The 22,826-nt window shown below is 40.9% G+C and overlaps 1 protein-coding gene across 9 annotated transcripts in view; it reads right to left on the reverse strand.

Annotated features, from left to right (window-relative positions):
- MAD1L1 (MAD1 mitotic arrest deficient like 1) overlaps nt 1–22,826 on the reverse strand; it is a 380,749-nt gene that overhangs the window by 334,206 nt on the left and 23,717 nt on the right. For 8 of the 9 annotated variants that reach the window (XM_021412108.1, XM_021412106.1, XM_021412112.1 and 5 more), the window contains exon 10: nt 10,255–10,341. In XM_021412108.1, the coding sequence (XP_021267783.1) occupies nt 10,255–10,341 (87 nt within the window). Of the gene's footprint in view, nt 1–10,254; nt 10,342–19,298; nt 19,440–22,826 lie in introns of those variants that run through there. The other variant, XM_021412115.1, reaches the window with a different exon arrangement.

Genomic DNA, 22,826 nt, shown 5'->3' on the forward strand with positions numbered 1-22,826 from the left:
ATGAGCATACATAAATGGCTTCTATATCAGAAAAAGTCAGAGGAGTGTCATGGGTTTTATGAAGTCTCCAGTTCTTCCCTCTTAAATAATAAAGCACACCTTTTTCTAGACAGGTGGTGATCTGGGTGGCTAGTTAGAAAGATTCATGCCTGAACTAAACAAAAGGAAGCGGACTGGATACAGCCAGCTCTACTTTCCTAGTTGTCTCTGCTATGATGAATTTTTGTATTTGGCAGCACGGTTAATAAAAAACACCTCATTTTGGGATTCAAATCCATGAGCCCCAAAGTACTATTCTAAACAGGGCACTTTCCTAGAACATAGGTTAACATCTTGCAACAGAGACAATGCTGCTCTTATCCCTCTTCTAAGCAACAAAGCTAGAGAAGGAACTTAACAAGTACTGTGGAAAAAAAGTAGCCTGACTGATCAAATGCAGTAGCACCTGCACTGACTCCTTGACTTGATCCAGTTCTTTACAGACACAAGGAACTTATTTGAGCTCTGTACACATTAACAAAAGATGTCAATCAAAGCCACTCACTTTATTTTTAAAACATCAAAACCAATGAAGTCTGATGATGTCTGACCAGGACTGCTGGGTTTACAAGGAGAAGGACGCTGTAACTTCTGCCAGCCTCAATGACAGCTACAGCATCCATGAGAGCTGCTCCTATTCTCTCTCTCATTCATTTCTCATTCAAGAGCCGGACAACAGTCTCCAAGGACTGAAGAAAGAAAAACAAGTGAAGCTTCACCCTCTCTCTCCTATATTCCGTTCAAGAACTGCTGCATTAATTTAGGGAAGCAGTGAGTTATCTTAAGACAAAGGAAAAAAATCCAAATTAAAATCTTGCAAGAACTATCAGCTTTATACTTAGAGGAACACTTGAAACAAGGCTCACATTTTCTCATTCACAAGTTTGCCACCGAGCCACAAATTTCCCAAGGGAGCTGGCATGAATTTCAAGTTTTTCTCTGACTTAAAATATTAATGAGTACTTGTTCTGTAAGTTCAAAAATGTCCCCATGCCACTGTTTATACACAGAACTCCCACCTTCAAGAAGAAACCCTGTAAGATGACATAGTCTAGGTGTTCCTATTCTCCCAGAGAAAGCTCTCCAGCCATTCAGAACAGACACTCTCTAAAATTCTTTTAGAAAGCAACACATTCTACACAGTAGAACTGTGTTCTGGTCTGAGGAGATGACTGAAATGCATTTTCTCTTTATACAGAGGCATTTTCTTTGGAGGCATCTGTGATCCACGCAAATGAAAGGTTTCCAAAAGGTCACTGGCAATATAAAATGTAATTAGCTTAAAAACATCAAGAATTTTTTAGGCAACACTTTGCCCCTGGTTATCTCACTACTGCTTTTTTGTTACAATCACAGTTCTTATTATCAGCATTTTTTTCCTTTTGGATATCACTGTGGGGGGGCTGGGGAAGAAGAACAAAAGTACTGCTAGAAGCAACTATGTTAGTGTAAAATAGGCCAGTTAAAGACTTACCACCATACTACATAAAGGTGCTGGTAACCAGCAGGTACACTTTAAAACATACTTATATATTTATATGTAGTGCCCTATTTAATAAAAGAAACAAGCCACCTGGTCCTGTCCTATTAAGTCCAAGCAGTTATTCAAAACTGACAAACAGATTTTGCCACAAAAACCAACATCCCATCCCAGCAGGTATCAATAGCTGGACTCTCTCAGCATCAGCACAGCCCGAAGTACCCACAAGTACCAGAAATATTGCATCCCAAGAAACATGTTTTATCCCAGAACACATTTGGACAAATGAAGCTAAACCCATTCAACATTCATTGTAATAGCAGGTTCAGACTTGCTGCTGCAGCTGACTGCCCAAGGGAGATAAGTCAAACAATATGATAAAACGATTTTATTGACAGTATAGAAAATAATATTTTTGGTTAATATAAAATTGAAGCTCTAGCCCCTTAATTGCAAGTTGGACATATTAGTGCTGAGTCAGTGAATCACAGCATTTATTGGTACATGCCTCCAGCAAAAACACAGACACTATATCTGCTTCTAAGCTCCTTCTGCACGGAGGAAGTTCATACTATTAATCATTTGTGTTATTAAAGTATATATACCTGGTCATGCATCAGAACAACTTAGAGAGAGTGTTTCTCACAGATGCTAACAGCTTTTTCACCTCTTCTGACATCCCCTCCATCCAACACATGCCCACTGCCTCCTCTCTCAAATTGCCTAATCAAGTTAAACTCAGAGCAATTGTTCTCAACGCACACTCAGCTTGAAGGCTGCTGCGCCTGTATCAGATCCGAGCATTGGCCATGTGCCCAAACACACGTCTTTCTTCTAATCTTATCAGTTGGTCTAATGAAAGGTATTACTTCTCCCTACAAACCTCGCTTTGCTGATTCTTCTCTGAATGATGAAAATGCACTCTGATTTCAACCAGCTCCAATTCTTACACCAGTACAAGACTTACAGAATGAAAAACCAAGGCATAGGACCCAGACGAGCAAGTTCACTCAATAAATTGGGAGAGTAATGCAGCCAGACAGCTTGTGTTGTAATTATACCCTTGATGGCACAGGATTCAGACTCTTTCAAGTGAAGGGGACGCAAGCAGCACTGCTCCACGCTCCCAGTTACACGAGGAGTGACTGCGGTCTTGCTCTTTTAGTAGATAAAGATGCATCATCATAAGCAAACAATACACTTGGTTCCCAACAATCAGTTAATGCACTGCCTCCATGACAATGTTTACCTCCACCTCAAGCAACAGGAAAGGAGGCATTTCTTGCATTTGTCTAACCCATGGATATGCAACACTTTGTCAGTAGTCTCATTTCAAAAACAACACAAAAATATCACTTTTTTAAAAAACATGCACTATATTAATACCATATATTTTGGACTCTATGTATTGCAAATGTCATACACTAGATCTGATAATCCCTTATTTGCACAGCCAGAAAGGGACGCATTTTGGTTTATTTCCATAAATATTTCAAAAGCTTTTTCTGGCTGAGAAACAGAAAGCCTCTTCAGTGGTTATTTCACCCACAAGAATTGGATTTCTATTGCTTGGATAAAAGGAAAGTTGGAGGTTTTGTTGTTGTTGTTTGTTTTTTTTTTAAAACTAATTTCCACATCTTAACAGTGAGAACATATTTTACAACTTATGAATATGTGAACATTGTTTTAAATATTGAAAATGTGCAAAAAAGTACATACATAAAATATGACAGAAAGGAAATTACATGTTGCTAGAACAACATTCTGAACTCTTAATAAGCCCAGTTTTTAAAGACTTCTGACCAACCACACGGCCCCAAAGGGCCCTTTCCAGATGTCAGACCAGGTCCTTGTGGTACAGCCAAGCATTAAAAATACCTCAAGTCACCACTGAAACTGTAACTGACTCAGATGCCAACCTTTGGTTAAAAATATACAGAGAAGGAACCAGGACAGAACAAGGGATCCACCTTGGTTAGCAACACCAGAAGTGTGTTTATTGTTTTTCCCTCCCTTTTTCTCTCCCAGAGACTGCACTGATTGCTTTAAGAAGCCTTTTTCCCCCCCTATTCCTATGGGGGAATCTCAAAAGGAAGAAAATGAATAAAAAAAGTAGTCTTCTGAACGAATCAGAGGGAGAAGCAGGAAAAAGAGCCAAATGAAAACTGGGAATACAGAACACCAGCTGCTGGCATGGGCTTGGATACGAGGACCTGCCTTTCCCACTCCACCCCATCTCCTATCTCAGGGAGTGACATCTTCCTGCAAAATGACTGCACTGAGCAACTCACAGAACTCCTTCAGAGCAGCACAGCACTGCTGCCCCACTGCCACCACCACTGTTCTGACATACATTTCCCCTCTGCACTGCCATGGAAGAATTAAGCAACCAGCCTGACTTTCGGAATCACACACACAAATAAAGAAAAAAAAAAAATCAAGAAACTGGCTTCAACAGGAGGCCTCTGGAGAAAGGTGGAGAAAGCAGAGCAGTGCCCTGCCCAGGCCCAAGCAGCCCTCGGGGATCCCTGCACTGCCTCGCAGCAGGCCTTACACCATTCGCACAGCTTCCTAAGCAGCCTCACCTTCCCCTGTGCTCAACTCCTCCAAACCAACTACTCCCTCGTTAAGCAGACGCCTCGGGAGCGCTGGGTGCCCCAAGCTGCGGTGCGAGGTCCCATCTGAGCTCTCCGGGGAAGAGCTTCTGAGACAGACACATTCACATCGAGCCATCCCGCAGCTTTTGCTTTCTTCCCTTTCCACTTGCAACGTTTTTTAGCTAATTGGCTCCAGAATTTATAAGGCTGGTGACAGCAGCCTGGCTGCGCAGGAGGAGCGGGAGGAGGGGAGGCCGCGAGCAGTGCAAAGTGCCGGCACCACCTTCCGTTCCATGCTCGCTACTGCGGCACCGCTCAGGAGGATAAATGCAGACTCCAGAAAAACAGGAATCCAAATAGGAAGCGCAGCTAAACTCGCCACATTTGAAAAGGGGAAAATTAAGCAGACAGAGGGGGGGGGGGAATGCAATTACGGCAGGAAAAAAAAAAACCCCGCGTTTCACCATTAGCATCGCACAATAAGAAGGTTTGTCAGGCACCGGTTTAGCCTACACATGTTCACATCCGTCAGCATTTCCATGATAAATCCTAATTTTCGCCATTGTTGATCACATTGAACTAAAACTTGGTATGCAAGTTTTTAGCACAGATGCTCAAATAAATTATGCACATTAGTCATTTAACTTCCAGAGCAGCGAAAGAAAGCTGCTTTTTGGTGGGGAGGGGGGCTGACTAATTTATGACAAGTTTGGGGTTTTTCTTTTTGCCTTACACAGCTAAAAAAGACAAGGCAGTTCGTTTTTTATTTTGATTGAACTTTTCCAACAGCAGGTCCCTTGTACAAGCGATAAAACTTTGATATTCGGAAATATATTTGTAACTAGAACACCCCCCTCCCTCCCCCAGCAGTGAGTACAGAATGTCCTCCACTTACCACGCAATGCCGTGCTCCACACGTTCACATGTGCACAGGCACAAACAATATTACAATGAAAATACATAACAAAGCTCTCAATAATAGCACTCTGAAGACATCATGCGGTGGTGCTGACATGATCCGGACAAGAAATTGTTAAACAAGCAATCAGCAACAGGGCTGAACAAATTTTTACATGCAGATACAATCAACCAACTGAGACATCCCAGCCAAGAAGAGATTTTTCAGATGTAACAGTATTTTGCAGAGTATCTGAACAGACCCTACTTCACAGCAGTTCGCAAGACCTACAGGATTCAAGTTTGCCTATCACATTAACTGTTTATTTTAGACATTCTTCTGGTCAATAACATGAGTTGCTACCTGGACACCCGAGGGAATGTTTAATCAGCATCTCCAGAGGAGCGCTGACAAATAAAAGCTTATTCTAGTAATAGAAAGATGCACAAACAACAGGGATGCTAGCATGAACACCAACAGTCAATCACAACCCTGGAACAAGAAGAAAAAAAAGAACAGAGTTAAATAGCTTTTGCAATGTTTTCATCATTAAAAGCAACCAGAGCACTGAAGAGATGCATTGCACAGACCCTCCTTGAATGTTCCGGTCTTTAAGAAGCACAGTCAAATTGAAAGCAAGAAACCAAATACTACTGTGTCTACCAGGTTTGCACAACACATTCTCCACAGAGCTCCAGGCTGAAAAGATGGTAAAATTATAGCTACATCTGTTCCCTGGAGACTGCTCTTTAGGCTCTACAGAATTTCTTTTACACAGAACAAGAGAGCGATTCCTCGAGTTCCAGAACTAAAGCTGCCCTGTTTCCTACAGACATCTCCCTCCAATGGTGAATATCCACTCCAATAGACTTCCATTTCCCACACCAACAAGTTTTTTGCTTGCAGGGCCCTGACACCTAACAGGGGATAGCCTCACACTGCAGCAAAAAGCTGCCCCTGCTGTAGCTGGATAGCTGTTTTGATTAAGCTTAATGAGATTTATTATTCTGGGGATCCATACCACCTCCCAGACTTGACAGAAGACAACCAGCCATTTCAGAAGAGTAGGGCAGGCACAGAAGGTCTCATACATGTACACACACACAAAGCACAGTAATAAGCCACACTGCCTCACTTGCTCAGGAAATTGGGCTAAAAATGGCACAACCGTGAACAGCAAAGGGCTGGGCAAAGTCCCACATTTTTAGAACTGGAAGCAAGAATCAATGTCTTGACTAAATTATTTCGTCTTCCCTTTTTCTGCTAAAGACTAACTATCGTACAAGGGAAGAGAATCAGAGAAGCTTTATATCTACTAAATTATCACCGTGAATAGCCAGATGTTGCCTGTAAGCTTACTGCTTGAATATGTTTATTTGAAAAGATATGTCACTCAGTGGGACGCCATCAACTACTTTCCAGTATAAAAAAAAATGCATGAAAGACTCACTTTGAGGAGAAGAAAGAGCAATACCCACTAGTCATTTCTTCATAATGTTCCTCTAATGAATGCAGAACCTGCCAGCAGTTAATATCACCCTGAAGCATTACGAATAAACATTTGTCTGGTATTAGATACACATACATCTCCACATATAAATCAAGGTGCAGTGTGCCATATAGTTGCAGAAAAAAAATCCCTACCTTGTCCTATATTAGATGTTAAGTGCTTCTTTTGATCACAAAATAACTCATAAAGCCCATCAAAAAGCCAGCGCTTCTCTCGCTGTCAGATAAAAGACATTTCACTGTAATTAAACTTCTGCCCAACTTTCTAGAAGATTAGGGGAGAAAAGGCTGGCAGGCTCCATCTGTATTTGTGACTGACGCTCCTTGGGACAGCCAAGGAAAGGAGATGGGCAATGGATTTACAGCACACTTCTGCGCTAACAGCGCTCACGGAGACGGATGGCTCCAATCTTATTATTACTCACTCATTGTCTTTTTTGCTTGGAGAAAAAAAAAAGTCCCTGCTGCCTCTCTTAAAAACATTTTCTGTTCAGTTTGCGATCTCCATTCCCTAGCCTTCGATGGTTTGGGTTTTTATTCCATTTGTAGGCGATAACGCACACAGCAGGTTGTTTGGGTAAGTCAGCTTTACGTGATTTATAAGAATAAAGGTGTAAACAACCATCTCTCTTAAGAGAACTCTGTGAGCGCTTGGAGAAGGAAAATATCATTTCAAACACATTCTAAATATTCCTTTTCACATATAAAACTATCTGTCAAAACTCACGGCTGGCTTTCTGACACTAGGTGACAGGAATAAACTATCAGCCCTAAGATCCCAACATCAGGATCAAAGATCTAGCGCTTCTCTCTTTCTTCAGGTGCCCTTCATTCTGTTTGAGGCACTGACTTCAAGTTTTCTTGCATTCTCCACAATACCTTATCAGCCCAGTGTCAGCACTGCACACGAACAATGAGAGACCGCTAGCAATCCATCAGCAATTGTGAAGTTCAGCTTGTTTAATAAAGCCATATGCCCTGCAGGAAACAGCACTACCAGGATGACTATACGCCATAACCCTTCACTCTAGATCACCTGAAGCACACCACGAAGCAGCTGAGCTACACATCTGTCTCCAGTTCTATAGGAATAGAGGGGAACCTTACATAGCGGTCTGATCCCTTGTGCCACCTTCTCCAAGCCTGCCTTGCTTTCTGAGGTCACGTCCCGCTCATATTTGGCCACATTAGCAATGAACACCTGTCTCACTATCAAACATCTCCTTTTATCAAATAGAAACTGAGGACTTCTCACCAGGCTGTGACACAAATAGAACCCAGCAAGTGCCCACCACACTCACTAAGAAACGTAGGCAAGATACTATCGCTAGCAATTAAAACGAAGACAGACAACCACAGTGTAAAGACAGAATAAATGCTCAGCTTGTAAAGAACCGTCCCGGGCCTTCCTCTGCCTGTGCCCCAGAGCTCCCTGATGACCAGAAATACCACTCACTGCACACAGCCTTAATTTCTGCTATTTGGGAAAAAGGGTTAAATGATCAGCAAGAGAGCCTGCTGACCAGGAGTGCCCCGGACATCCCATCCTTGCCCAGTGCGAGTGCTCTAAGGAGAAAAAGGCAGACTGAACTATCACGGACAGTCCATCGCTCAAATCTCTTCTACTGAACATTGAACTTTGCATGGCAGCAAGTTCTGGGTTACCTCTATCTTTGATTCTCTGCTTTAATGTCAGAAATAAACTCAGACGCCACCTTCTGATGATGTTTCCTTAAGTAGCTACCAAATCATTAATTTTAATGGAGAAATTTAATCAAAGCTTAATATGATGGCAAAATTCCTTTTGCACATAGCTCTGTACACAAATAACCACCACCTATTTATAAATGAAATACAGAACCATCAGTACTGAAGACAGAACACGTATCAACTCAGGGCTAAAGTTATAGATGAGAAAACAAAGCCGAATAACTGCTGGGCTCAATCACTAGAGGGAGTCATGGTCACACATTAAGTTACTGTAATACACAGTCCACTCCGCACACAATTATGAAACAAATAAAAGAAAACCATCAGCAGAATCTGGATGTCATTCAAGAGAAAATTAGATTTGCTTCCTTAACAAGGTTTTATTTCCAGAGACTGAAGATCTTCTCTTGGGAACTTTCAAATCATCTGTAATGAAAGGTTTTAAAAACTGTATCTTATTGCCTACACTTTAAGACAGAATAAGGTATGTGACAGAAGAAAGCTGAAATTGTTAGTTTTGGAAATGACACACAGAGCGTTTCATCAAGAAAATGCTACAATTTTAATTTAAGCAGCTTTACAGCTCATTTCACTTGAAATCAAAAAGTAATCTTAATCATGTTTTTATTTTTAAACTAAATTGGCACGATTACATCCAGCACGAAGAGACACTACCAAAAGGCTGCTCCTGCAACAGATGATTCCCTTTGGCCATTAATAAATTTAGAAAAAGCACTGCTCTGACAGGCTGTGAGTAGCAGACTGTGGGGAAGGTGGGGGGAGGAAAAACAACAACTCAAACATTACCAGTGTTCTTTTATTTGATCGGTTATGGGTTTGGGAGATTTGCTTGATGCACTTTTAATACATGAAGTGCCTTTTCTTTTTCCTCTAGTATTAGTGATGGTTTTTGTCATCCTTAAAATTCTTTGCAAAAACATAATTTGGCTAGCTGCACTCATGGGAGTTTACAGTTGGCTAACAATTTCACAACTGACTAAACACTTCTGTTAATAGCAGCAGCACACATAAAGCTTTTAACACCCAGCTTGAATTCTGCCCACCATTAGCAAGGCAGAGACCATAATATGATCATCTCGAACCAAAATCTACCACATACCTCAGAAGACACATAAGCAAATGCAGCCCAAGACAAATAAAAGCACTGGCCCGGAGCTCGATAACACAATATTTGCTTTATATTTAACACATTCACACCGAAGGTGGAAATTGGCCATGCTTCTGCTGCTTAGATGAGGCAGCTAACACCTTGGCAATGCAAACAGCCCAAGAACCATCTTGAAAGATGGAGGTATTGCTTTTAAACAGGAAGAGACATCAGGGAAGCAAGAACACATGCGCTGAGGGTGAGGAGCACTTTCAGGCACATTATGGAATCGTGCTAAGAAACGCTGTGTGTAACCAGTGCAGTCTGGAAAGTACAGCTCTGGCAGACGAATTCATTTTCCTCCAGGAGATTTTCACTCCCACGTCAGGGCAAAGGCTCAGGCATCCTCTAGTTTCACATACACATCCCGCTCTATAAACCAACTGCTCCTTCCACAGTCTAGCAGCATTTTGCCACCAGAACTATGAGCGTGCTCATCCAACACCATCTAAACAAGCCAGTTCCCTAAGCAGGCAAATTACAGTCCTCAGAGCTCTTACTGCCCTCTTACCCCAGGATCTTTGCTTTGCCCATATTTGTGACATTCTCTTTCCAGATGTGGTGGTCTGGGAAAGCTGCTTATCCCCCCTTACAGACACTTCAGCTTATGAAATAAAGCTGGATAAACTCTTCACTGCATCCTCCCACATTTAGTCTTTTCCATACTGCAAGTATTTACATAAGGAAAAAAAACTCTTCATCAACATGGGAAAGAACAATAGCATGGAAAGCTCTTCAGAGCAGCAGGGAAATCTGAAGAGCCATCCTCACAGTCTGAAGTTTTTATTTTCCTTCCACATGCTTTAATATGGCAGCATCTTGCTACCCAACATCCACAACAGGAATCACTTACCTGTTTGTGATGGTAGAGTTCTGCTCTTTCAGCACAAGCTCCCTTTGCTGCAAGGCCACAATTTGCCTGGAGAGATCATCAGGTGTCCTACACAATTAAAACAAAATAGACACTTAACAAATCACTGGTTTTAAGACTTATGATCATGAATGAAATGTAAAGCCCTACAAAAAGGAGATAAAGAAATGTCACCAGCCAAACCTGCTGCAGTCCCTTAGGATAACACAGGGTTGCATCCTTTCCAACACATATCAAAGCTGGCTCAATTAAAGCCACTAGTGTATGCTGTAATCGCCATCCAACTCCCAGCATCTCACCTGTGTTCATTTGAACCCATAAACCAACTTTAAAACTGTAGAACCAGAAAAAAAAACACAACAAAGCTCTCTAAAGTAGGTTATCAAAGAAAACATTCATACCTTACAAGGAAAGCTTATACAGCAACAATCTGATTTCAGCCTGGGTTCATTACCTCCTATCTGCAAGAAGCAGATCTGACTCAAATTTTTTCCCTTAAATAAAGGAAGTAGCTGTTCTCTTTCCATCACAGTTTCTAACCAGAAAAGCTAGAGATGTGGTAAGGATAAATGCAATTGTGTAGGTATTAATGAGGAAAAAATATAAATATAAATTATGTTTCCTTTTTCACGGTGTCCTCTTTCACCTGCTAAAGTCAGACACTTAAAAACAAAAACATCAACCAGAAAGAAATGAACTGGGCACATTTAGTCTGCTAAAGAAGCAGCTGTAAGCAGACACACTGATTTCAACACAGACAATCTTTGTAGAGTTTAATGCCAAGTCAACCAGGCTCTGAAAAGTATAATTCTAAGCCTCTCAAACTTCACCCAAATATAGCAGATTTATCTGGCAGATAACATCAGGCATCTCTTTTTCAGTGCATTGAGTGCCTCCTCCCAGCACAAGTGTTTGGTCCCTGCATCAATGAAATAATTGAACAGATTTTTAAATGGTCAGAAAAGTATGTTTGTCTTGGTTCTATTCTCATGTGCTCAGAAATGCATACCATCATGTATTAGGACTCAGAGAACTGAAATTAATCCAATAGTAAAATGAGATGGTATTATCAAAGCCACAGATTTCTAGTAATGATAGCTACTGACAGATTTCCAATTAAAAAAAATCATCCTCATCTGCTAGGCAATTCAAATCAACAATCAGCTCCCAATCCGAGTTTCAGCAATTGGCAGCTTTAGGCTTATACTTATTTCTGGAGGATGTTTTCCTGGCATTACAGACTTCAAAAAAAAAAGTGGAGTGGTATGGATATAATTAAAAAAGTCAATGGGCATTAATCTCCTCTAAAGAGTAGGTTTCTGTAAAACTAAATCTTGTTGCATGCTCAGGAACAAAGACATCCGTTGTGCACTCTGTTACCAAACACCTTTACTGGGAGGTTTCAAAGCCTCTTTCCGAGGTCTTCTTCCCATCCTGACCAAAGCACAATTCAGCAAAAGCCAAATTTAGTCAGTTCCACGAAGAGGAATGGCACAATTAAATCAGACAGGCTTTCAATCTGAAGACAACTGGTCAACCTCCCAAAGCACCACAAATACCACCCAGCCCTGTGAACAGCTCTCTTATTTCACAACAGTTATTTCAGATAATAATGCTCCATCACGATGCACCTGCATCCTTGCACACCTAACACATTCTGGCCTTGAGAGTGTGACTGATGGGCTAGCTGTGAATAATTTTTGTTAAAGCTCCATCCCTTCCCTATGAAACAACTAGTATCTTACTTTGGACTAAAAAGCCAAGCAGTCTGCTGTAAGAAATCTGGCAGCAGTGCTTACCAACATTACTTGCATCACTACCACTACTCAAGGGAAGTCTGAAACTCAGCCTTCACATAAATACATCCAGACACACTTTGTGAAAAGTTGCTTCTTTATGCACTGCCCTGTGTGCCCTCAGTGCAACGGTGGAGCCCACACAACCACCAAAACATGCCTGGTTGGCATCAGCCGTGCACAATCCTGTATGAAACCACACACACAGAATGGCAGGATTCAGGAGCAGCACGTTAATAGAAGTGAACATTGTGCTGCGTAATTATGAAGATAACACTGAGAAGAAATGACAAAAAGTGGTTTTCAAACCACGAGTGTAGATTAACCACTGGCTCCGCTTCCATCCTCCTGGGAAGCCAGAACTCCTCCTCCGTCCCACCACCTCAGCCTGGCACTATATTTCCTCTGACAATAACTTTTAAGCAAAAACCAAACAAATGTGAACATTTCAGACTAATTTGGAAACAAGCTTTTTCTTTTTGCTCTGTTTCAAGCCCCCATTGCTGTACTTTCTAACTTTTAAACATGGAAAATGGCTTCTGCAATATTTTTAGTAATGCACACCATCAGCATTTTATAGACACTTGCTAGAAAGCTCTGCTGAGCTGTCTTAGTTAAGGACCTATTACCATTCCATGATGAACTGACAGTTATGCACTCAGAATTAGCTGTTGAAGTAACATTAAACCACAACTCAGAAAGCAGATGAAAATGTTTTAAAAAGTAATAATGTGATTATATTTTAATTTATAATTTATTAGAATGTCAACCTCTTATTGCTCCTATAAAGTGTTCCAAAATGCACAGCAAATGAATAGATTTGATTGCAGCTGGATACCTGGCATTAACATTTAACTATGAAGGTACAAGAAAGAAGGAGAACTAAATAGAAAAACTAGCACTTGGACAATTCCTTTTGGGGGATCAAGTTCTTCTCTGGTTTTTAACTTAAGTTTGTTTGCAACTAAAGAATTAACAAGATACATCTTACTCCTTTACCTATTTTTGGAAGTCTCTTGAAACACTTCTCTAGTTCCAAATTCAGCATGGACATAGGACACACAGGTTTGCATGAGTCCCTCATTTGGTCGAACTAACCCAAAGTAGTATGAGAAGAGTTGCTCAGTGTTCCTCCCTCCCCTTTGCACCTCTCACCTTCACAGTAGCAGACCTGGGCTTCTCTTCGTTAGACTGAAGGAAAACATTGCCACTAAAACCTGGTGTCCACACCTGGAAGTTCTGAGAGTGAAGTTTCACAACACCCAAGCCACAACAGCCAAAAAGCCCCCTCCAGCTGCACTCCAGGCAGCTGCATCCATTTGTTGCTGTTTTCATGCCTGTCTTCTCTCTTCCTATTGCTAGCTATATTATCCTCAACCATACAGTCAGGAATCCGCTATACACATTGTTCACAAAATAATTGAAATCTCAAAGTTTCCCAGGTAATTAGGATACATTTAGTTTGCTGTAACACTGATTAAAAATACATTGGAGAGCAATCATTTCTCTGTTCATTTGAATTAAGGTGCTAAGAAGTGTCAAAAAAAAAAAGCAAGAGCAGGATACATCTTATATTGTTCCCCCACCAAAAAACTGCGTGCTTAGTACTTTTATGTCAACAGCAAAGCACATGGAGAAAATCTGGAGAGTAAATGGAAAGCAAGTTCCCTTCACTTAGAAGGGAACATCATTTTTGTGTGCAGAAGAGTCAACAAATTCAATTGCTTCTTACCAAAGCAGATGTCCCCATTAAGCACTTGAAGCAGAAGAACAACTCCTTTGTAAAGCAGCATTTTAAGTGTTTAAGTGCCTTGATGATTCCAAAGACAATTAATTGATGTTTCTTTTGAAACAACTGAAAAATTAGTAATTAATCTAATCAAGACATAGCTTCAAAAAGGAAAAAATGGGAGAAAACTATCTTGGATTCCAGTTAATACACTTAGATACAACATCACAAATACTAATCTTACAAGTTTCATTTCTACTTCAGAAATACTTAGGGGGAAAAAAAGTAAATACCTTATCATTTGGCTGTCATTAGCATCCCAGACTCTTCTAATCCCTACCACTGCTCTAATAGGAAGCACAGAACATATCACTGAAATTTGGTTAGCACACACATTGCATAATAATGGATGTAGCTATGTGAAGGGCTGTAATGGATCTCAAGGAGAAGAATACTATACACAGTAGTTTCAAACCCATTGAATTGGGAATTAAGATAATTATTACTTTTTTTTTGTCTTTTTGTTTGTCTAAATCTTGGCTCAGAAGATTGCAGGCTGCATCACGTGAAATGCAATTTATGGGTTTAAGAGAGGTCACGATGAAACAGAAGCAATTTTATAGAGTTTGATTAAGTGTGCTAAAGCTCATGGGAAGCTGTCTTTCCAAATGGGATCCAGCTCACCCAAATCATCGCTGTAGTCTTCCAGGCTTCACTTCTCTGGGTGCAATTGGGGAAGAGCAGCAGGGTAAGTTTAATTGCCTGCCACCACTGCAGCAGGAGTCACTGGTTTTGCCCGGTTCATTTTCTGCCACTGACGTTCTGAATCAGCTTGCTGAAATTACACCTTTCAGCATGGAGCTGTTAACCAGCTCAGCTCTCTTCTCATCAAAACATATTCTCGAGCTGTCACCGAGCTTGCAGTGATACAGCCTGAGCCAGGCACCATCAGCCACGTGGGCAAAGCAAGGGGGGCTCACGTGTGAGACATAACTGTGATGTGGCTCCCAAACACTGAGAAGCCCAGGCTGCCTCTGATGCAGGAGACCAGCACCACAGCTCCGCTTTGTTTTCGGGGAGTGGATGAATAGTTTTGTTTTCTCTCAAAAACTTCTGCTAACATCAGCCTGCATTCAGATCCAAAAGTAACCTATGCTTTAAATAGAAAAAAAATCATGAGAAAAAACACAGAGTTAACTAGACAAATAAGTTAAACACTGAGCTCTTACTAAGAGCAAGCAGATCCCCACCCAAGCTCCATGTGCAGTGGTGCTAACCCACAGGGCTGTCCTGTAATTGCTCTGCTGTTTCACCTCACAGCACGAAGTTGACCACTTGCTATGACTGGAACAAAACATGTTTTGCTCCCCACTTGATTCAGCTGTCATTCTTCGGGGTTTCACATAGAAGCTAATGATTTGTAGAATAAGTAATGAGTAAAAACTACATAGATTGTAAAGCTTTTACTTCTGCTTGACATTTACAAACCAATCAAAGCCTATTTTGTCATGTCCTGGTCTCGACTCTTCAAGTCAAAACAACAAAGAGGATAAAACCAATCTTCCTGGTATTACGACGGAGATGAAATCAATTCCTCCCTGCAGCATGCACTGCTATGTCTTATCCCAGAGGAAGAAAAAGGGACAATAGCCCACACTTCAATCATGCCGCAACACAAAAGAATTTTAATTAATCTTTAACACAGTTGCATAAAATGAAACTGTTTACAAAGCCAAGAATAAGCCATTTCATGTACATTCAAGAAATGGAGCATATATGTAAAGCTATTAAATATTCTGTATCCTATGTTCTTCCAGTATAAGAAAATAAACAGTTCTCAAGGTTTTCCCTTCTTCCTTTTGTTGGTTATCAAGGAAGCACAATAGGCCTATTGTACTTACACATCTATACGAGCCACTGTCTTTGAAGTTCTTTCAAACTATTGTTTGGGAAGAGGAGAGAGAAATCCCTCTATCAACAGCAAATTCCCAGAACAGCAGCATCACCCTTCTCCAAGTCAGAGAGCACTGTCCAGTACCATACACTCCACCCCACTCTTCTGGTTGATCCCATTTTATCACTACACAATCTCTTCTAAATTAAAAAACAGTGCCCTACATTAAAGAGGGAGATCCTTAAGTTTACATGGATTCATTCACAACCAATCACAGCTTTGTACTGTTCAAGACTCAGCTGACTTCCATGGATAACAGTTCTTTTTGCTCCATTTTTCCCCCCCAAAAAATGAATACAAATTAGAAATCAAAGAGTAAAAACAAAACATTAAACTTCTAAAGCACGTTTTAGGTACTTATGAGCAATAGTGCAGAAGTTGAAAAATCTCTTATAATCATTTTGAAAGTGGCTGCTGCTGCTCACATACTAGGGCAGGTATCAGCATGATCTTTACAAATTAAGTAAATAATTTTTTCTCAATTTGCAATTTAACTTACTGAATATAGTTACATATTAATGGCGATGCCGAAAGGTAAATTTTGCTGTGTGTCATTTTGTACCTGTTCCCCCTAAGGTTTCAAACCCAAACTGTAAACACATTTAATAATGCAACACTTTCTTCCTTTACTGCCGAAGCAAAAGCCATGTTAAATCTTTTATCCTTCACAAACTTAATTTGAGAAAAAAATAACTGAGAAGGAAAACACTTCAGAAATATACAAAGTAGCTTATTTCACGGAGCCATATCCAAGGTAGTTTTTCCTATTGCTTCCATTGATCAGTGGAGTTGGAGCAACAGAGGACAGTAGGAACCATTTGTTGGGGGGGAAAAAATAAAGCTTCAGCAAGGTGGGAATAATGTCAAGCTAATCCAAAGAACTGGAACAGAATATCTATTATTTATTCTTATCACAAATGTATCCTAGGATTTATAAGATATTTGAATAATTGTAAATAGCCATAAGAAATAAATATCTGAAAGCTGGAGACTGAAACACGATGATAATAGAAAGATGTGATATATTTCAGAGAGAACATTCAACTGAGGCTCATTAGAAACCCTCAGAAAGATTCCAGGCCAACCACTGGGATCACATGAGGCTGAGAAGGTGCCCTAGAAGCCAAAATGAAATGAATAAATGAAGCTTCCAAGTGGTTGGACAGAAGTCTCTCTTTCTAAACTTCAAGTCAACAGATATGAGCTAGCTCAGAAACTTGCACTCCCACTAAGCTGAAGGCCAGCTGGGATGGCTGGTTACAATGGAAGAATCTCTGCTAGAAAACTTGACAACGTTCAAATTAAGTTGGAATGGAAATAAACTGATTGCGTTGGAAATGATCATCATTTCTTTGAACCTCTGCTAGCTCTAGTAGGCTACATTATTTCAAAGACATTTGTAGATCCTTGGACTACCAACAAACATCAGCTTCTTTTCAAGGAGGAAAGAAAAAAACATGCATCAAACGCAGCCCTCTGGCCTAACTTCCACCCATACAGAAATTACAAACAAAGACATCATTTTTAAAGATAACCAGGGCTTATCTATGATAGCAAAAGAAGTTAAATACCGCCACTAGGACTGGGTACTGACAACAAACGTTTATTTAACTATTTTAACAGAGTTCACTGAATTGATGGTCTTGTTCTTTTGACATTTCTCTGAGATAACCCTAGCAGGATACTGATTTATCTAAGTTCTTGTATTGTTTTGAGCATCTTCACTGCTCATAATACTTTCCCAGACTCTTATCACTGCAAATATCTGCCAGCAGTAACATAAAATCTCTCACACTGAGCAAGACGAAATTATTGTCTACCTTCAAGTCCTTGCAAGAGTCTAGGCCATGTTTTCAGCTATATTTAAGATAAAGTGGGATTTGACATCTCATGTTTTATTTTTATTTATAGCTGATTACAATCACATACCTCTTCCATATCACAGCAGGAATGGGTACTTTAAATTGCAGCTTTAAGCTACAATAAAAGTTACTTTAACTATTCCTTTTTTTTTTAAAGTATAATCCAATAACATTAGTCACAGGTGAAGTTGTGATGACAGTTTTAGAAAGAACGAAGAGCATACTGATAAGATGCTCAGCTGGAGTATTACTTTTCTAAACAGAAAATTGAGGTTAAGTCTGTTGCTTTGATTAATTAAAAACTACCCGAACCTCAATCAAGGATTATTTCAAAGCTTTTCACAGCAGACATCTCACAGCTAGCAGGAGCAGAAAGTGAAACAGCCTGGTTTCAGCAAGCACAGGATGCTAAAAAAAGTTACCAAAGAACAGCAAACACAAAGTTGATAAATTATTACATTTACCATGGAAAAAAGAAAACTATAGTGGAACAAATAAAGTAGAAAGCACCTAAGGAAGGTGCTTGCATTGCCAGTAGCAGCAAGTAATTTGTATTAAGACAGCCCAAAGGGCATCAGCTACCACTGAGACTCTATTCAGGATGGATACATCATGTGCATAATATACTTAAGGATAAGAGTAGATTCTTAGTGAGTAAGTCAGACCAAAGAGAAACCTAAGTTTTGGAGCTTAAGACACTAAGTTTAAGCAATCTGACTCAGGACACTGAAAAAGAAATCTCTCATTCAACTCCAGTATAGGAAGTCTTAATCCTGTGTTCATTTAAAGGACATGCAAAGTCATCAACTACAAGAGTTGTACCCTAAAGCTTGGGTTTCTTAAATTACTTAAAGTGGTTCAGTATCAGTGTGCAATGCTATTTAATGAGTGCAATACTAATAAATTAATCCTGAGACATAAGCTTAAATCCAAGCTTTTTGCTGAGTCTAGTCTGTGTTCAGCTACTGCATCACTTCCCAATAGTTCCCACCAAGCTTTTACCCTTCAGAGCCCATGGCTCAGGTACCAGTGTTAGCAACCCCTCAAAGCAGGTGGCTGCAGCCCCTGCCACCCACCTCTGGCCTCCTCTCTCAATGAAGCACAGTCCTCACCCAGCTGTCCATAAGAGCTGGCAAGCAAGCTTAAGTTCAGGAAAATGAATCGCACAGGTCCCCAGACACATGTAAATGAAGAAATTTCAGATTCGCAGTGCTGCCTTCCAACCCTTCCCCCAGCTCAGGGAGGATTAAAGAGGACTTCAAAGCAGCTCAAGTTCCAATTAGAACAGTGTGACCACCCGAGGGACACAAAAATATTCCTCTGATTAGCAAGATGCACTCTTTGAACTGTTTAGCTAAAAAAAAGCTTTCCAAACTTTAAACAAATGCAGAATTTTTCTCTTTTTTTCCTGCAAAATTCAATATTCAAAGTGAAGGACAAACAACATCTCAGACCAAAAGTTTCATGGAAGCCCATCAACACATCAGCTCTATGCATCTACTAACAGACAAGAGATGCACCAAGATGGAAACATCATGGTCCCAGTACCAACTGGACTCCACAAATCATTAAAACAAAAGAACAACTCAAAGTCAGAGAAAGATGGCACCAAATCCCAGTGCCGCTTACAAATCATTGTCTCACCAGCCCTACTCTCCCTACAGGGCAGAGTGCATCAAACCCACCTCATCTCAAACTCTGCTTTCTTTCCTCAGCATCCAATCCTCCCAAGCTGCATACACAAAGCACTTCACATCCAAGTCCTTTGACATACAGTGATGACAGAACACATGCCCTCAGCCCTGGAAATAAGCACTGATTTAAGTAAAAAGAGCCTTTACTATACTTCCCACCCACAAAACCAACTGCCTTCCCTCCCAAGGCCCTTGTTCCAAAAATAGAGTTGAATTACATACTCCAAAAGGTTTAGCACCGAGAAGACTGATAACCATGAGAAGAAATGCTGGGAAAGTAACTGAATCTTTCAGCATGCCAAAGCGGTCAGTGCTAAGTGGATATAATAAACCTGCTTGTGAAAGCCAAACCCCAATCACCACCATCCATACATAATGAATAATTCATGTCAGAAGGAAGTAAAAGCAGACTTAAATCCACATTTACAGAAAGTGGAACTGCTGTAGTGTAGTCGCATTAAAGATGTAAACAGCGGCATTTCAGCAATTACTCTTCTCCTTCTGCCAGCTCATTCTCACAGCAAACCAGTACTTCAGCTCAGCTGCCCACATCAAGTACATGGGCCAGGGCAGCCAAGTTATTACAGTTTCCCTGTGTCTTTGCCACAGGCTCCTGTGACTGGGACTAAGATAAGAGCTGGGCTGCTGTCACAGACAGCTTGACATCATCTTGGTTTATGACAGCAGTAAAGATTTAATCACTTGTAATGCCTGGAGCTACTGGGGGAGGCACTAATGAAATTAAACGATAAACAGTTTCCAAAATACACTTACAGAAGAGAGCTACCTGTTCTCTCCATAAAGAGAGACAATTTAACATTCCTGCTTCCCATCACTTCTCCATCCTTCCTTGCATCTACATTTATCTTCAAGATCTCATTTCATCACGCTGTGCAATAGAACATACAAGACTACCACAGCCAGTTGCTTTTCCTTTGGTAAATGAGCTTGCAGAACCAGATAACAATGAAGAATTAAAAACCACTGGTCTAGAAGTCTTCTCAGTGTCTACACCACTGAAGATCTCCTCCCAACTCCTCCAGGATCTGCAGCTCCCAGGCTCCGCTCCTTGCTGGTGTGACTAGAGCTCCATGCTTGCAGAAGAGGTCTATCAGATATTCTTAACTCCTCACATTCCTCTTGAGCTTGTTTGGGAAGATACAAAGCATTTACAATGACTGTAAGTGGAAGATCTGTTTATACAATAAGTTATAGAAATCTGATGCTAAAGGGGTTCTACAAGTTGCCCAAAGAAGTTGTGGATGCCTCATCCCTAGAGGTGAGGGCAAGCAGCCCATGTTAGGGGGTCAGAGCTCGATGATCTTTAAGGTCCTTCCAACCTAAGCCATTCTATGATTCTATACGTAGAAGAAAAGAACAAACACAAACGAAAGCAGCAGCCATTAAGCCACAGAACAGTGTAATATCACTGGTGCAGAGCTGCCATAGTTAGCCTCTTTCTCCCTGCGCTCGGCTGAATTCTGAAGTTTTCCTGTTACTTTACTGAGAAAATTCTTCATGTCCTTCAACCACTTTTGCTTACACCTTGAGCCTGCGCCAGCTGAAAGCGTTCTCCAGCCACAGCTCAATCCTCCTTCCTCTAGCGAGCCACAGCTGCCCACGCACATCTCCCCACTTCAGAAGCGTCTCAAAGAAACAGTGCCAGAATTTGGCTTTTCTTACAGAACTTGATACCTCCACTACATTTCATACTCAACCTCTGCAAAAACAGGATTAAAATGAAAACAAAGGCATATGGAAATAAAGTCCCTCTGCTCAAAAGTAACTTTGCAAACGCTTACAGAACAGCCAGTCCCATGGTAAAGTATTTGCAGAGTTATGCAAGGAGGCCAAGATTTCTGGAGCTGTCACACCATCGTTTTCTACCAGATTTACCATCACTTTTGCCCCCCCCAAAAAATCCTGCAGACAGCACATGACCAAGAGAAGATGATATTAAATATTTTATAATTGATGCAGTGCAAAGAGCTCTCTATGACCGCAGGTAAGAGGAGAAGTGATCAAGACTAAAAAAATGCCATTGCCCCTCCCCTCCAATTTCCACCTTTCGTGTAAGTTGATGATCTTCTCGACTAGTGTGAGTAACACTGAAAGCTTCAGCAATGCGAGCCTTCCACAAAACCAGCACCACTCTGCACGGGCATTTTGCTTCTCATTACACCTCCTTGCAGAAGCTGAGCTCAGACAAGCAGATACATTCCCCATTGGCATTCCTTTTCCCATAGAGAACCACACACAAAATCCTGAGGGAATGGGCACAATTACTGCAGTGAGAGATGCATATATCCTACAAAGAAACCTTTGTTTCAAACCCAGGGAGGTACATAAACAATCCCAAATCTCATGTGCACATATAGAGCCTGACAATCTTGTTTTTTTTTTTAAATCAGGCTTAAAATAGAAGGTTCAAACACACAGTTTCTCAGAAAGGAGAGTAGGGAGCTGCCCATTGATTTTGTATCAGGTACTTCAGAAAAGAAGGGGAAAAGCATCACGGTTGAAACAAATGTTGCTGTCCCACGCACACTCCCCTCAAAAAGCACAAGGGCTTAGAATACATGAAGCCAGCTCAACTGTGTAGTTACCCTCTGAAAGGCCATCAATTACCTAAATTGGGCTGCACAGCAGAGAGGAATAGGAATGAGACAGTCACACAGCCTCCCTCTCAAATTCATTCTGGAGGCTATCTTTCAGAAGAGGAAGGGGTTTTGCTCTCACCTTCCCTCCTCCTCCCTCACCCTCCTGCAGCAGTCACGGCCCAAAGAGACGGCAGAAGAGGATTCCATTAATAAATATATTTCAACTTTCTTTTCAATGGCACTAAAAATGTATGCAAATCCATTCATAATTAGGTTTAAAAATTCCATTTCATGGGCTAATCAGACTTCAAAAAACTCAATTTTAGTTTTAATCAGATTTTAACAAGGATATTAAGTCCATTCCGTTCAGAAGAGGGAGAAACGGTGAATTTAACACAAAATGTATTCAAGCTTAACTCTGGGAGATAATTAAATAAAATTAATTTGGCAAGGGTTGTCTGTAAATGGAAACGCTCCAGACAGCGGAGCACGTTGCTGAAGGAAACAAAAGCAGTTCATTACTGTACAAACAGATACAACCCTCAATTCAGGCAGAAGGGAACTGCAGCTCCTCCACAGCAGCAGGACAAGCTGGGCCCTCCAGCTGCCTCCAACAACACAGCAGTTTGTGGAGGAGAAGATGGTAGTTATTTTCCTCTCATTTCAGCTAAGTCTTTTAAGTCTCTCCCCCAGCACAGCAAGGATGGAAAATGCAGGAGACCACATACACAGACTTAGTGATTTCCAGTCATCAAGAAAGAGGAGCAGGAGACAGCTCCTTGGACTGTGAAATCCCTCAGCTGAGGTGGTCAGCAAGGCTCTTGTCAGATGTAATTTCATCACATCCATGGAGTGGTTTAGTCCCTGCAACAGATCCAAGTTCCAGCTTCATACTAGAAGCATCACAGCCTCCCCGGCA

Source organism: Numida meleagris, chromosome 13 (genome assembly GCF_002078875.1).
Source record: "Numida meleagris isolate 19003 breed g44 Domestic line chromosome 13, NumMel1.0, whole genome shotgun sequence".
Taxonomy (NCBI): Eukaryota; Metazoa; Chordata; class Aves; order Galliformes; family Numididae; genus Numida; species Numida meleagris.